The 11,519-nt window shown below is 56.4% G+C and overlaps 1 protein-coding gene across 10 annotated transcripts; it reads right to left on the bottom strand.

The window, feature by feature from the left end:
• Nucleotides 1-235: 235 nt before the first annotated feature.
• SLC25A45 (solute carrier family 25 member 45) lies at nucleotides 236-6,769 on the bottom strand. Of its 10 annotated transcripts, XM_043927111.1 has the most exons (7): nucleotides 6,508-6,769; nucleotides 5,774-5,978; nucleotides 4,966-5,009; nucleotides 4,708-4,779; nucleotides 4,208-4,393; nucleotides 1,836-2,094; nucleotides 236-1,699 (listed from the first exon to the last, which is right to left on the bottom strand). In XM_043927111.1, the coding sequence occupies exons 4-7, from the start codon at nucleotides 4,732-4,734 to the stop codon at nucleotides 1,431-1,433; spliced, it is 741 nt and encodes a 246-aa protein (XP_043783046.1). In that variant the 5' UTR covers nucleotides 4,735-4,779; nucleotides 4,966-5,009; nucleotides 5,774-5,978; nucleotides 6,508-6,769; the 3' UTR covers nucleotides 236-1,430. The 10 variants fall into 10 exon arrangements, with proteins under 10 accessions (XP_043783046.1, XP_043783048.1, XP_043783039.1 ...); XM_043927113.1 differs by lacking the exon at nucleotides 4,966-5,009; XM_043927104.1 differs by lacking the exons at nucleotides 5,774-5,978; nucleotides 6,508-6,769 and adding an exon at nucleotides 6,013-6,478.
• Between the last annotated feature and the right edge of the window lie 4,750 nt (nucleotides 6,770-11,519).

The following is an 11,519-nucleotide window of genomic DNA, read 5'->3' as shown; positions in this document are numbered from 1 at the left end:
TGGAGGCAGAGGCTCAGATTCGTGCAGGTGAGCTGTGTAAAGCAGCAGCCGTGCGACCTGGGACGGGTGACACACTCTGAGCCAAGGCCACCTCCTGTGTAAACCGTGGTGATAACACTGTGATTGTCTTTATACGGGGCCCCAGTAAATGGCAGGAATCCCAGGCGTTCAGGTCACCATGCGGCGGGGTAGGGGAGGGGGGAGGGCCCTGGTTGATCTCAGACTAGAGTAGGATGTCTGCTCACTTTATTTGCCAATTAAGTGAACCCTTTCAGCTAGTTTTTAATTCCCCCTTAGCAATAGAGATGGTGAAGAAAACAAGTGCCCTCGATGGGAGTGGGAGAGGCAGACAGTGCTCCGCTGCAGACCCCAAGAGGGGCCGGGTGAGGGGCTCTCTCAGTGGAAGCGGTAAGAGGGTGTGGGGGGCGGGGGGCAGGGATGTGGTGGTTGGAGTCGCGGATGGAGGTTGGGCGTGCACTTCATTTCACAAGCATTTATCAGGCTCCTTCAAGCATGGGGCTCTGTGCTGGGAAACAACCAGAAATATGACCCTTGACCTCAAAGAGCACCCAGTCTAATTGGGAAGCCGAGAAGCAAACCCGCAACCATGATTAAGTACAGGCCAAGGCTGTGATCGAGGCATGGGGATGAGCAGAAAGGTCTGGAAACCTCAGGGTCAGTTCCGGGCAGGGGGAGGCGAGCTGAGGAAGGACTTCAGGAGACAGCACGTGGCCCAGGTTGGAGCTGGCTCAGCCCTGGGATGGGGGAGTCAGCCTGCAAGCACTGCCCACTGCTGGCCGAGAGGAAAGGAACCTTCTAGGTGGGAGGCCATGAGAGAGTTCGCCTTGTTCAGGGACCTCAAGCAGGACTGGGCTGCTGAGAAGGGAGGGAGAGGAAAGTTGGGGGGCGGGGGATGGGGTGGGGGCCTTTTCCTGAAGGTGACGGAGTCACTGAAGGATTCTGGACTAGAGGAGGCATAAAGGCTACCCTCAAGTCCCGCACAGAGAGGTTTGAAGGGAAGTGAGGTGGGGACTGAATGAGGATCTCCTCACTCGAATCCAGGGAGGGTGGTTAGCACCAAGCAGCTCTTAAAGGGGCAAAGTCACAGGATGTGGGGGGAGCGGAATGTCACCAGCACCGCTGGCTCTGAGTTAACTTCTCAGATTCAGGAAGCAAAGGAATCAGGGCACGTGCTGCTGAGAGGCCCGGGCCAGCCTTGGACTTGGCGGGGAGGGGAGGGGCGCGCCAGGGACCTCAGGCTTCCTGGTCCCATGCCATCTCCCCAGCCCCGTCTGATCTGAGCACTGGAGGTGACTTGATAAAGTCACCCTCTGCATCAGACCCACAAGCCGGTGCTCTCAGCTTGGCCTCCAGTTTGGGTAGGTGGGCGGTGGTCCCGCCGGGGAGCTGCCAGAGTCACCCGGCCTGGCTCACCCCCAGGAGAGGAGGAGGTACTCGTAGCTAAGGAAGGTGATGGCGTTGACCGGAAAGGCGCGGGCACTGTTGATGGTGAGCCCCCGGAAGAAGACCCCCAGTCCTTCCTGCCGGGCACTGCTCACTATGCAGTCCAGCAGCCCCCCGTAGGCTCTCTGCTTCAGCCCCGCCATCTGCATCCGGGACTTGATCACGTCTAACGGGGTGGCGGCGACCCAGGAGATGATGCCGGCAAAGCCCCCTGCCACCAGCACTGTGCCCGAGCCTGGGGGACAGGAATGGGGAGGTATTCGGCGAGGAATGAAACATCCCCCTATCCACAGTCTCCCTCCCCATCCTCCAGGCCAGCCCCCTTTCCTCCCTCCTCTCTGTCCCCCACCCTCTGACACCACTTCACTTACTGGGGTTCTGGCCATCCGGTGTGAATTGGCGACACAGCCATTCATAGGTGACGAAATAGATTCCCAGGGTGGGGGTGTCCCTCAGGGTCAGGGCCCAGGCTCCCCGGAACAGCCCCCGGGGCCCCTCGGCCTGGAAGATGGAGGCGGCACAGTGAATGGGGCCCCGGTACCGGGGTGGGGGGCTCCCCGGCTTCGCCCTGGGCTCTGTCTGGTTTTGTAGCCGGACTTTGATGAGATCAAAAGGAGCCAAGCAGTAGGCCTGTAGGGAAGCAAGCACGAAGGGCCTGGGTGGACCTTTGGACAGGAACAATCTCTCCGAGTTATCTTAACGGGAGGAAGGCAGCGAGCAGACAGGGCAGCATCTTTCTGCAGGACCTCGCGGGCTTCCGTGACCACTCAGCCTCTCTCACACTCAGTGGGGAGTGGGCTATAGCCCCTTCCCTTACCATCAGACCCATGACAGCAAGGAGCCCTGCCCCTCCCCTTGGCCAAACTTGCTGACACACCCATGGCACTAAAGAGTTCCCTAGTGGGCCAGCGCTTAGGACTTGGTGGTTTCATTGTCATGGCTGGGGCCCCACAAAAAAACAAAAAGAGAATTCTCTCTGTGCCCACAAAACAGCAGGGGATGGACCCCTCCCCACGGATAAAGAGGTCACCTCGATAGTGTTGGGGACTCAACTTCAAAGACTCCTCCGGCCTCACCCCCTGCCAGACGCCTCTCAGAGGCCCCTGGGTGGGGAAATGCACCTCACAAAGCCCCAGACTCTAGCGTCCCAAGAAGGTGGGTGACAGGGTGGGATCTGAGGGTCCTCGAACACGATGGCTGAGGCGGATGAGACAGATCTGGGGTAACATTGGTGCTGGAGGGAAGGGAGGGGCCAAGGTGTGAATCAGGGATGCAACCAGGGCAAGTTCAGGTGAGGACTGAGGTCCCAGCCGAGGTTAGCACATCATTTCTGGACTTGGGTGTTTTTTGTTTTTCTTTCGTGGAAGGCACACAAAGTCCTCAGCCCTGGAGATGGCTGATGGCAGCCGGTGGAGGCTGCAGGTTGGCTATGGTGGTGACCTTTAGAGGGTGGCAGCTGGCTTACTTCCTCCCCCGCAGGAAGGGCAGTGGGCTGGGGTCCCTTCCTATGAGAAGGTGCTGTGATGTCACCCTCCCAGCAGAGCCCAAGGGCCGTACTGAGCTGAGGGTTTCACCTGGGGGTGAAGACATGGCTGGGCCAAAGGCAGTGTGGCAGGGAGGGGTGGGCTCGGGTCCCTGCCATCCCCACCCTGTGCCCACAGGGGCCAGAGGGATATCAGACACTGTACCAGCCTTAGCTGAGTCAAACGCAACTTTTATACACAAGAGGTGGTCATTCCTTGCTTTATGCTAACCAGAGTCTTCCTCCCCATCACCATGCAAAATATACATTTTCTGCTCTAAGGTGGAAATCAGAGCCTTGGGCTTGGTGGTAAATGGAGCTTCACATGGTCCCTGGACCCTGTCCCCATCAGTGACCTGACCGTCCCCAGTTCTGCCATCTGTTCTGCTTTCTGAGGAACCAGAGAGGAGGGGGGGATGGAGGAGCTGGGCCCAGCTGAACCTAAATCAGGCCACTTGACCTGGGGGCTCACTCTCTTTCCTGTTTTTTGGGGTGCAGGTCTCAGAGTTTGGGAAATATGCAGGCATGAAGCCCGCACTAGGGGCAGAAGCAAAGCCAGGACCTTTCGGGTCTCATGAATTATTAATTCACTCAGTGAGCCCCTGACTCTGTTCTTTGTCCTTGCTCTCTGCCCTGAAGTGGACAGAGCATCAGGGCAGGTATCAAGTAGAGGGTGACCTGGGGTACTAGCTGGGGGGTGGGGTACAGCCGGGTGCACGCCCTCCAGCCTCTGCACCCAGCCCCGCCTTTAGCTGGGGTTCCCTCCACTCCACCCCTCAAAACCCAGTACTCGAGCACTGAGAACAAAGACCAGAACCAAATGGTTAGTCACTTAATAATTAACACCCTGGACCTCTCCCAGCGAGATCTGTGAATGGGTCACGGGTGAGGATCAGAGATGGCAACAGACCCCCCCGAGGTGGGCACCAACGGCTGTCTTCTTGGCACTGTCCCCCCCTCACCCCAGCTTTCTCTCCCCTTTGCCCCTTCTGTTCTCCATGACTCTCCCCTCCAGACCTGCAGCCTAGAAGGCCGCCACTCAGCCAGGCCAGGTCCCAGAAGCAGGCCTTTCCCCACCACTCCTCATGTTCCCCTTGAGAAGGCTGGGGATCTGCGGCTGTGGGTCACCAGAGGCGGGTTGGAGGGAAAGGAGTGAACTGATCATCACTATGCAAGTGTGTGTGTGTGTGTGTGTGTGTGCACACCTGTGCACCCCCTCACCTGCAGGAACCCCCCGGTGCAGCCGGCTATGAAGACGTGCGTGTAGCTGGGTGGCTGGGCTCGCCGTTCCTGGTGGGAGGTGGCTGTCAGCGCCAGCAGGGCGTTGCTGTAGACCCCAAACAGGACGGAGTTGACCACAGATATGCTGGCGATGGGAAAACTCATCCCTTTGAAGAAGCCCAGGAGCTGCAGAGACACGGTGTGAGCTGGCTGGGGGCTCTGGGAGCCTCCCCTTGGCCCCCTCCAGGCCTGGCACGGCCTCCTCTGGCTGGAAACCACTCCTGAGTCCGGCCACAGGCAGGTGGAGGCCAGCGAAGGCTGGGTATGGCCTCAGCTCCACTTTGGGGGCGTGAAGCTACTGCTCAGCCCACTCCTGGTGGCCCCAGACTTGGGTCTTGTTTCTCTTTTCCAGGGGGCAGAGCCCTGCTGGGGGAGAAGGAAGCTGGCCCTGACCCCCCAGAGGCCTCCTGCCCACAAACCCCCCAACGCAGGCCACCCACCGACTCATGGCGGTAAGTCTTGACCATACAGTCGACGATGCCCCGGTATGTGGTCTGGGTCTGCAGCCGCACCTGGACAGGGAGGACAGAGCAGGCAGGCAGGCCGGGCGTCCAGCCAGCCCGGCCCTCGGGCCCTTCGAGCGGGACCCCAGCAGGGAGGAAGAGGCAGGGAGAACCTCCACAAGCCAGGCCCTGCTCTCTCCCTGATGTCTGCTTCAGCTGACATCTCTCCTTTCTTGGCGCCTCCCCTAGACTCACCTTCACAGTATCAAAGGGGTGTCCCAGGACCAAGCCCAGAGCTCCTGTGGGGATGATAAGGTGCTAGGAGTGAGGCCCCTCGGGCTGGGCTGAGGAAGCCAGGGTGTGCCAGAGGGGAGCGGGATTCAGGCCAGAGGAAGGGGGACAGGGCCCACCTGCCAGACTCCAAAGAAATGCCAGTTGCCCCCTGGCACCTTCCTCCGTGCCAGGCACTGGGCAGGGAAGGTGTGGGGAGCAGAGAGAGCGAGCCTGGCCCTGCCTGGAGGATACACACGCGGAGTGGAGGAGCCAACCCCAGACACACAGGGTCTTCACCCGTCTGGACTTGACACCCAAGCAGTCTGCTGACTCGTCTAACTTGGGGACTCCAGGGCTCTGGCCTCCCTTCGGCTCACAGCTGCTGTCGAGGGCAAGGCCTTGGTCCAGCCCCTCCCTCCCAGCCCTCTGCCCTGGCAGTGCAGAGTCAGGGGCCTTGAGAGGATGCCTGCTGGCACCAGGGGGGCCCAGCCCCCCCAGCATCTCCCCACTTCCTGGTCCTGCCCTACTTAGCAGAAGCTGGTCCTGGAGCTTTGGGGAGGTCACAACCCTGGAAGGCGAGTTCTGATGTCTCTTTCTCTTAAAGAGGAATGTCACTCAGATGCTGGGCCAGGGTGACAGTGCAGCTGGCCTCAGGGCTCACAGCTCATTGCCAGGTAGGACAGAGGTCCAAAGCAGAATGCAGGACAGCGGGTGATGTCAAAGGTGAACTGTCCTTCTGAGCCCTGGGGAATGGAGCTGGCGGTGCAGGTGAGTCTGGGAGAGCACTCACCGTGGCCCCACCCCTGACAGGTGTCCAGGTTGGGGGGGGGCAGCCTGGGGCTCGGCAGTAGCCCCCGCCTACTGCACCTTCCTCTCCTCACCCCCTCAGGCAACTCCCAGGAGGCCCAGGGATGGCTGGTTCTGGGCACTCCCAGGCCACCGGGACTTTGAATTCAGCTCCTCTCAGGTCACCCACCTTCCCCAGGAAAAGTGACCTGCAATATGACAGAGGGAAGGAAAGTGTCTCACCGGAGATCCAGCCGGCCACAAACTCCTCCACGGGCATGTCTGGCAGGGGTGGGCACAGGTGGCTCCAGCAGAGGAGACGCTGGTGAAAGTGTAATTCCACCCTCCCCGGACCCTGGACTGATAATCTGCTACTAATGTTTAACCCCGGGTGAGGGCCGGGTGCCAAGACCTCAGGGGACCAGGATGGGAAGCCAACCAGCTCTAGAGATGTGCAGAGTGTGAGATCTCATGGGGCAGGGAGGATGGCCCACCGTGGCCTGAGCCCCCTGACAGCCAGCAAGGGCCTCGCGGTGTGACCAGGCCCAGCAGCTGGGCTCGGGAGCTGGGGGGGGTCCCTCCGGGGCTGCCTCAGTGGACAAGGATCTAAGGAGCCACCCCCCACCCCGGCCCAACTCCTGCTCATCCCCCAGCCCTGCAGAGCAGGCTGCTCACCCCAGCCGGGGTAGGTGGGGCCTGGCCACCAGGAGCCAGGCCCAGCTGAAAGGAGTGACTCACCAGGGCCGGAAGCTGCCTTCTCCAAGAGTTGTTTACCACGGACTCCTCAGCATGTGTCAGAAACAGCCTCCCTCGCCTCCTCCTCCCAGAGCCTCTTTCCCAGGGGAGAGCTGGGGACTTGGTGTATAAAGGGTGGTGTGTCTCTCTGCCTGGGGTGACCAGGCTATTATACCCACTTCTCTGTGGACAACAACCCAAGCCAACAGGCCAGGGACCGGAATCGCTGTCTTCCCCTCTGCTTCCTTAGACCGACTTCCCCTGCTGCCAGTTCACTAAACGAATGGTCACTCCAGTCACCCTCTTGCTCTGTTATGAGCTGTGCCATGCTAAGTCACTTTAGTTGTGTCTGACTCTTTGTGACCCCACGGACTGTAGCCCGCCAGCCTTTTTGTCCATGGGGTTTTCCAGGCAAGAATATTGGAGTGGGTTGCCATTTCCTCCTCCAGGGGATCTTCCCAACCCAGGGATCCAACCAGCTCTTAGTTCTCCTGCACTGGCAGGCAGGTTAAAAAGACACACGCTTTGTTTTGAAAATGCTATTTTGTATCATTTAAAACTGTGTTGCCACTTGAAAAACGTGTTGCCACTTGGCCATACACCAGCTACTAACACAGCATTGTGAGTCAGCTATGCTGTTGTTGTTCAGTGGGTAAGACCTGTCCCACTCTTTGTGACCCCATGGACTGCAGCACGCCAGGCTTCCCCGTCCTTCACCAACTCCCTAAGTTTACTCAAACCCATGCCCATCGAGTCAATGATGCCATCCAGCCATCTCATCCTCTGTCCTCCCCTTCTCCTCCTGCCCCCGATCCCTCCCAGCATCAGGGTCTTTTCCAATGAGTCAACTCTTTGCATGAGGTGAACTATACTTCGACTTAAAGATTTGTGTTGCCTCTCCTTATAAATCGGATGATTGCTCGTCGGTCGTGTTTTCTCTGTGTCTGGTACTTTGATTTTTTCCTACTCTGTCATCTCTCTCTGCCCCACAAGGGGAGACATGTGCACGGAGTGAAAGAAGCTCAGGGTTTGGCATCTTCTAAACTGAGTTCCAGGGGCTTCCCTGGTGGCTCAGAGGTTAAAGCGTCTGCCCGCAATGCAGGAGACCTGGGTTCAATCCCTGGGTCGGGAAGATCCCCTGGAGAACGAAATGGGAACCCACTTCAGTATTCTTGGCTGGAGAATCCCATGGATGGAGAAGCCTGGTGAGCTACAGTCCACGGGGTTGCAAAGAGTCAGACATGACTGAGCGACTTCACTTCACTTCACTTCAAACTGAGTTCCAGTCTCAGCTGCCCCGGCCAGCAAGGTGATCTGGCCAGGCACAAGCATTTTGAGGATCTCTTGTCTCACATCATTTGGGAGGCTTGGGAGGTCATCAAGGGGGTTTCCAGGTGTTGGTGTTGTCGACAAAAATAATCAACAACAATCTATAATAAGAATTGAAAAGAGTTTTATTTGAGCCAAACTGAGGAATATACCCCAGAAGACATCCTCAGATAACCCTGAGGAACAGCTCTGGAGAAGCATGGTTTTCAGCACAGTTTTATGTCTGATCAGAAAAAGATTCGTCTAGTCTTTGGTTTGGTTTTTTTCAGTAGTCAGCTATGGATGTGAGAGTTGGATCATAAAGAAGGCTGAATGCTGAAGAATTGATGCTTTTGAACTGTGGTGTTGGAGAAGACTCCTGAGAGTCCCTTGGACAACAGGGAGATCAAACCAGTCCATCCTAGAGGAAATCAACCCTGGACATTCATTGAAAGGACTGATGCTGAGGCTGAAACTCCAATACTTTGGCCATCTGATGCAAACAACTGACTCACTGGAAAAGACCCTAATGCTGGGGAAGATTGAGGGCAAGAGGGGAAGGGGGTAACAGAGGATAAAATGGTTGGTTGGCATCACTGACTGAATGGACGTGAGTTTGAGCACACTCCGAGAGATAGTGAGTGACAGAGAAGCCTGGCTTCTGCTCTGTTGGACTGCTCTGCTGCACTTCATGAGGTCGCAAAGAGTCAGACAAGACTTAACAACTGAACAAGAACAAAGAACATCAAGGAAATCAGTGATTTAGTCCTGCAAAGTTTCAGAAAAACAAATAAGCACAAACATAGCAAGCCAGTATGGCCTTGGTGCCTGGGAAGGGTGTCTTATCATTGAAGAAGCATTTCATCTTTATTTTTAAGATAGTCATCTTTTTTTGTTTTTTTTTTTCCAGCTGCCCAGCATGTGGGATCTTAGTTCCCTGACCAGGGATCGAAACCGCACCCCATGCAGTGGAAGCCCACAGTCTTAACCACTAGACTGTCAGGGAAGTCCCTTTTCATGGACATTCTTTACTTCTGGTCAATAATTACAGCAGATCCACTGTGTATGTTTGATAGGCCACAAATAGGCTGTTCTAATTAGCATCAAATTCAAGTTAACTCATGTATAAGCCAGAATGACTTCCCCACATCTCAATAAATGAATATTCCTTTTGTCAGTGTCCCCACATCAGGACCACATCATCCAGGGTCATGTTTCTGTCTGTTAATCTCATGTGTATTCCTATGTGGTAAGCCCGGAAGACAGCAGCGTTGGGGATGTGGTGGGGCAGACCTGTGGAGGCAGGCAAGGTGCTGACCGCAAGTTTGACTGCAAACCTGGAGGAATATGGCATTAGGAGAGCCTGGGGGCACTCCGATGGAACACGTACTTCACATCGACAAACATGAAATATTCTGTCAGATTTCTATTCTCAGGAATGTTGGGCAGTTAGGGCCTGGGGGTGGAGGTTGAGGAGAAAGGGATCTTCGCTCAAGGGCACGGAGACCCCGGGCTCAGGTGTCACTGCCCAGAGAAAGCTGTGATGGCCCCAAAGGCAGCCCCAACCCCTGGAGTTGCCTGGACACCTCCCTTTCTCTTTACCTCACCACCGTTCCATGGGGAAACACGTTCATAGTACCTCCAAAACAGACGCTGAATCCAATCCCTCGCTGGCTCCCCCACTGCTTCTGCCCTGGCCCCAAACCACCATCACCGCCACTTGGATACCTGCCCGCAGCTGGCCTCCCTGCCCCTGCTCCATCCCTTCCACTTCCCCTTCCAGCCTGTCCTCCACCAGCAGCCCGATGATGCAACTGAAATTGAAGTAGACCATATCTCTCCCCTGCTCCACACCCTGCAATGGCCTCATCCTGCTCAGAGTCAAAACTGAAGCCTCGGGGACTTCCCCAGTGGTCCAGTGGCTACGAATCCACCATCCAGTGCAGGGGGCCCGGGTTGGATCCCTGGTCAGGAAACCAGATACCACATGCCACAACTAAGACCCGTACAGCCAAATAAATAAATCTTTAAAAACAAAACAAAGCCTTCCAGGCACTTCCCTGGTGGTCCAGTGGTTAAGGCTCTATGCTTCCACCCCACAGGCCACTAAGATTCCCCCCATATGCCTTGCATTGCAGCAAAAAAGAGAAACCCAAAGCCTTCCTAGGCTCTAGGGCACCTCTGCCCACGCTGGCTTCCTTCTCTTCTCCCAAGAGCCTCCTGCCTCCATCTTTCACACCTCTGCTCCTGCCCTCCAGTTGGCCTCCTCTTGCTGGGCTCAGACATCACCTACGCAGTGAGTTGGCTCTGACCGGCTGGGTGAAGGTTGTCGTCTGCCCTACCTGCCCAGCATTCCTAGTGCCCCTTCCCTAGCCCAACCCTCTCTTTCACTTGTCAGCTTCTGACACACTAAGCCATTAACTTGTCTGTCTGGGCAGGGATCACTGGCTGTTTTGTTCCCTCATGTTATCTTAAAGGCTTAGAACTATGTGTGGCACAGAGTAGGCAATGAATGAGATATGAATGAGTGGACAAGTCAGGGAAGAGCATTAGATAGCCCTGGGTCTCCAGTTCTCTCTCCCCATTTTCAAAGGGCCCCAAAGAATGTAAAGTTCCCAAACACCCCCTACCTGCCCCTCCAGATCTCCTCCAGCTCTTAGTTTCCCATCTGCCCGAGGACCAGTCCCGATGGTGCTTCTCCTCTCCTGCAGCTGCCAAAGCAGAATGCCTTCCTCCCCCACCACGTTCTCGTGGGTGGACAGGTTCTAGGGAGCAGGGTTCCATCTCCTACCTCCTCCCCCTGGAACTATCCTGGGCTCCTTGGGCTGCCCCCAAAGACCTTCCCGAGCCCTGGTCCCTCACAGACAGCTGGGCTGTAATCCTAGTTTTGCAGTTTGTTCTCTCCTGAGTGATGCTGGATGATCCCTCTGTGGGCCTTTACTGTTTGCAAAAGTCAGGGACCAGCCCAGCAGATAGCTGAATCCAAGGCCTCTTGGCTGTGAAGGCCATAAGGCTGCCTGTCTATTCAGAATGGGCCCCACTCTGTCCTCTAAGCCCACCACACGTCCCCAGCTCAAGCGTCCCCAAAGACCCACAGCCACTCCCCAGGGCCTTACAGAAAGGCCGCCGCACCCCTGGCTAGCTCTTCTCCAATTCTCCAGCAAGGTCCACCAGGTTAACCCTTGGCCTGGCAAAGCAGAGCTCAGGTCTTGACATTCTCTAGCTCACAGCCTCCAAAATGGCTTCACTGCCTGCCAACACCCCACCTCCGTGCCCCCCCCCACATACTTCTACTCCTGGTGTTCATGCCATCCGTGACCCCCGCTGGGTGCCACCCCACCTCCCCACCTGCTGTGCTGTTTGCTCAGGGCTTCCCTGCTGTCCTAACCTTGCTCCTGCCGCTCTCACTACCCGGAACGCTTTTAGGAATTTCATCCAGCACCTCTCCTCGCTGGACCTCACTGGGTTCGTCTCTTCACCACCACCACACATACTGCCAGACATCAGCTTTGTTATTGAACCTTCTGATCCTGTTTTCTCATGAAATGGAAATCTGATGCTCACCTCTTAGTGTCTTAGAAAGATTATAGCACTTAGAAAAGGATCTGGCATGCTTTCTATGCTCCACAAACAGCAGCTACCATTATTCTTATCAGCACTCACAGGGTCCCTGAGGTTGACATGAGGAAACACACATGAAAGGGCCT

Source organism: Cervus elaphus, chromosome 2 (assembly GCF_910594005.1).
Source record: "Cervus elaphus chromosome 2, mCerEla1.1, whole genome shotgun sequence".
Lineage (NCBI taxonomy): Eukaryota > Metazoa > Chordata > Mammalia > Artiodactyla > Cervidae > Cervus > Cervus elaphus.
The sequence above is the reverse complement of the archived record's forward strand: the minus strand, read 5'-3'. Positions and strand labels throughout refer to the sequence as shown.

Excerpts from the sequence above, each read along its gene's own strand:
- SLC25A45 (XM_043927071.1), bottom strand. The coding sequence starts at position 5,484 with ATGCTGGGGGGGCTGGGCCCCCCTGGTGCCAGCAGGCATCCTCTCAAG. Across the intron at positions 5,010-5,120 it reads ATTTCTTTGGAGTCTGGCAG|GAGCTCTGGGCTTGGTCCTG; the intron begins GTGGGCCCTGTC and ends TCATCCCCACAG. Across the intron at positions 4,394-4,707 it reads AGACTTACCGCCATGAGTCG|CTCCTGGGCTTCTTCAAAGG; the intron begins GTGGGTGGCCTG and ends GTGTCTCTGCAG.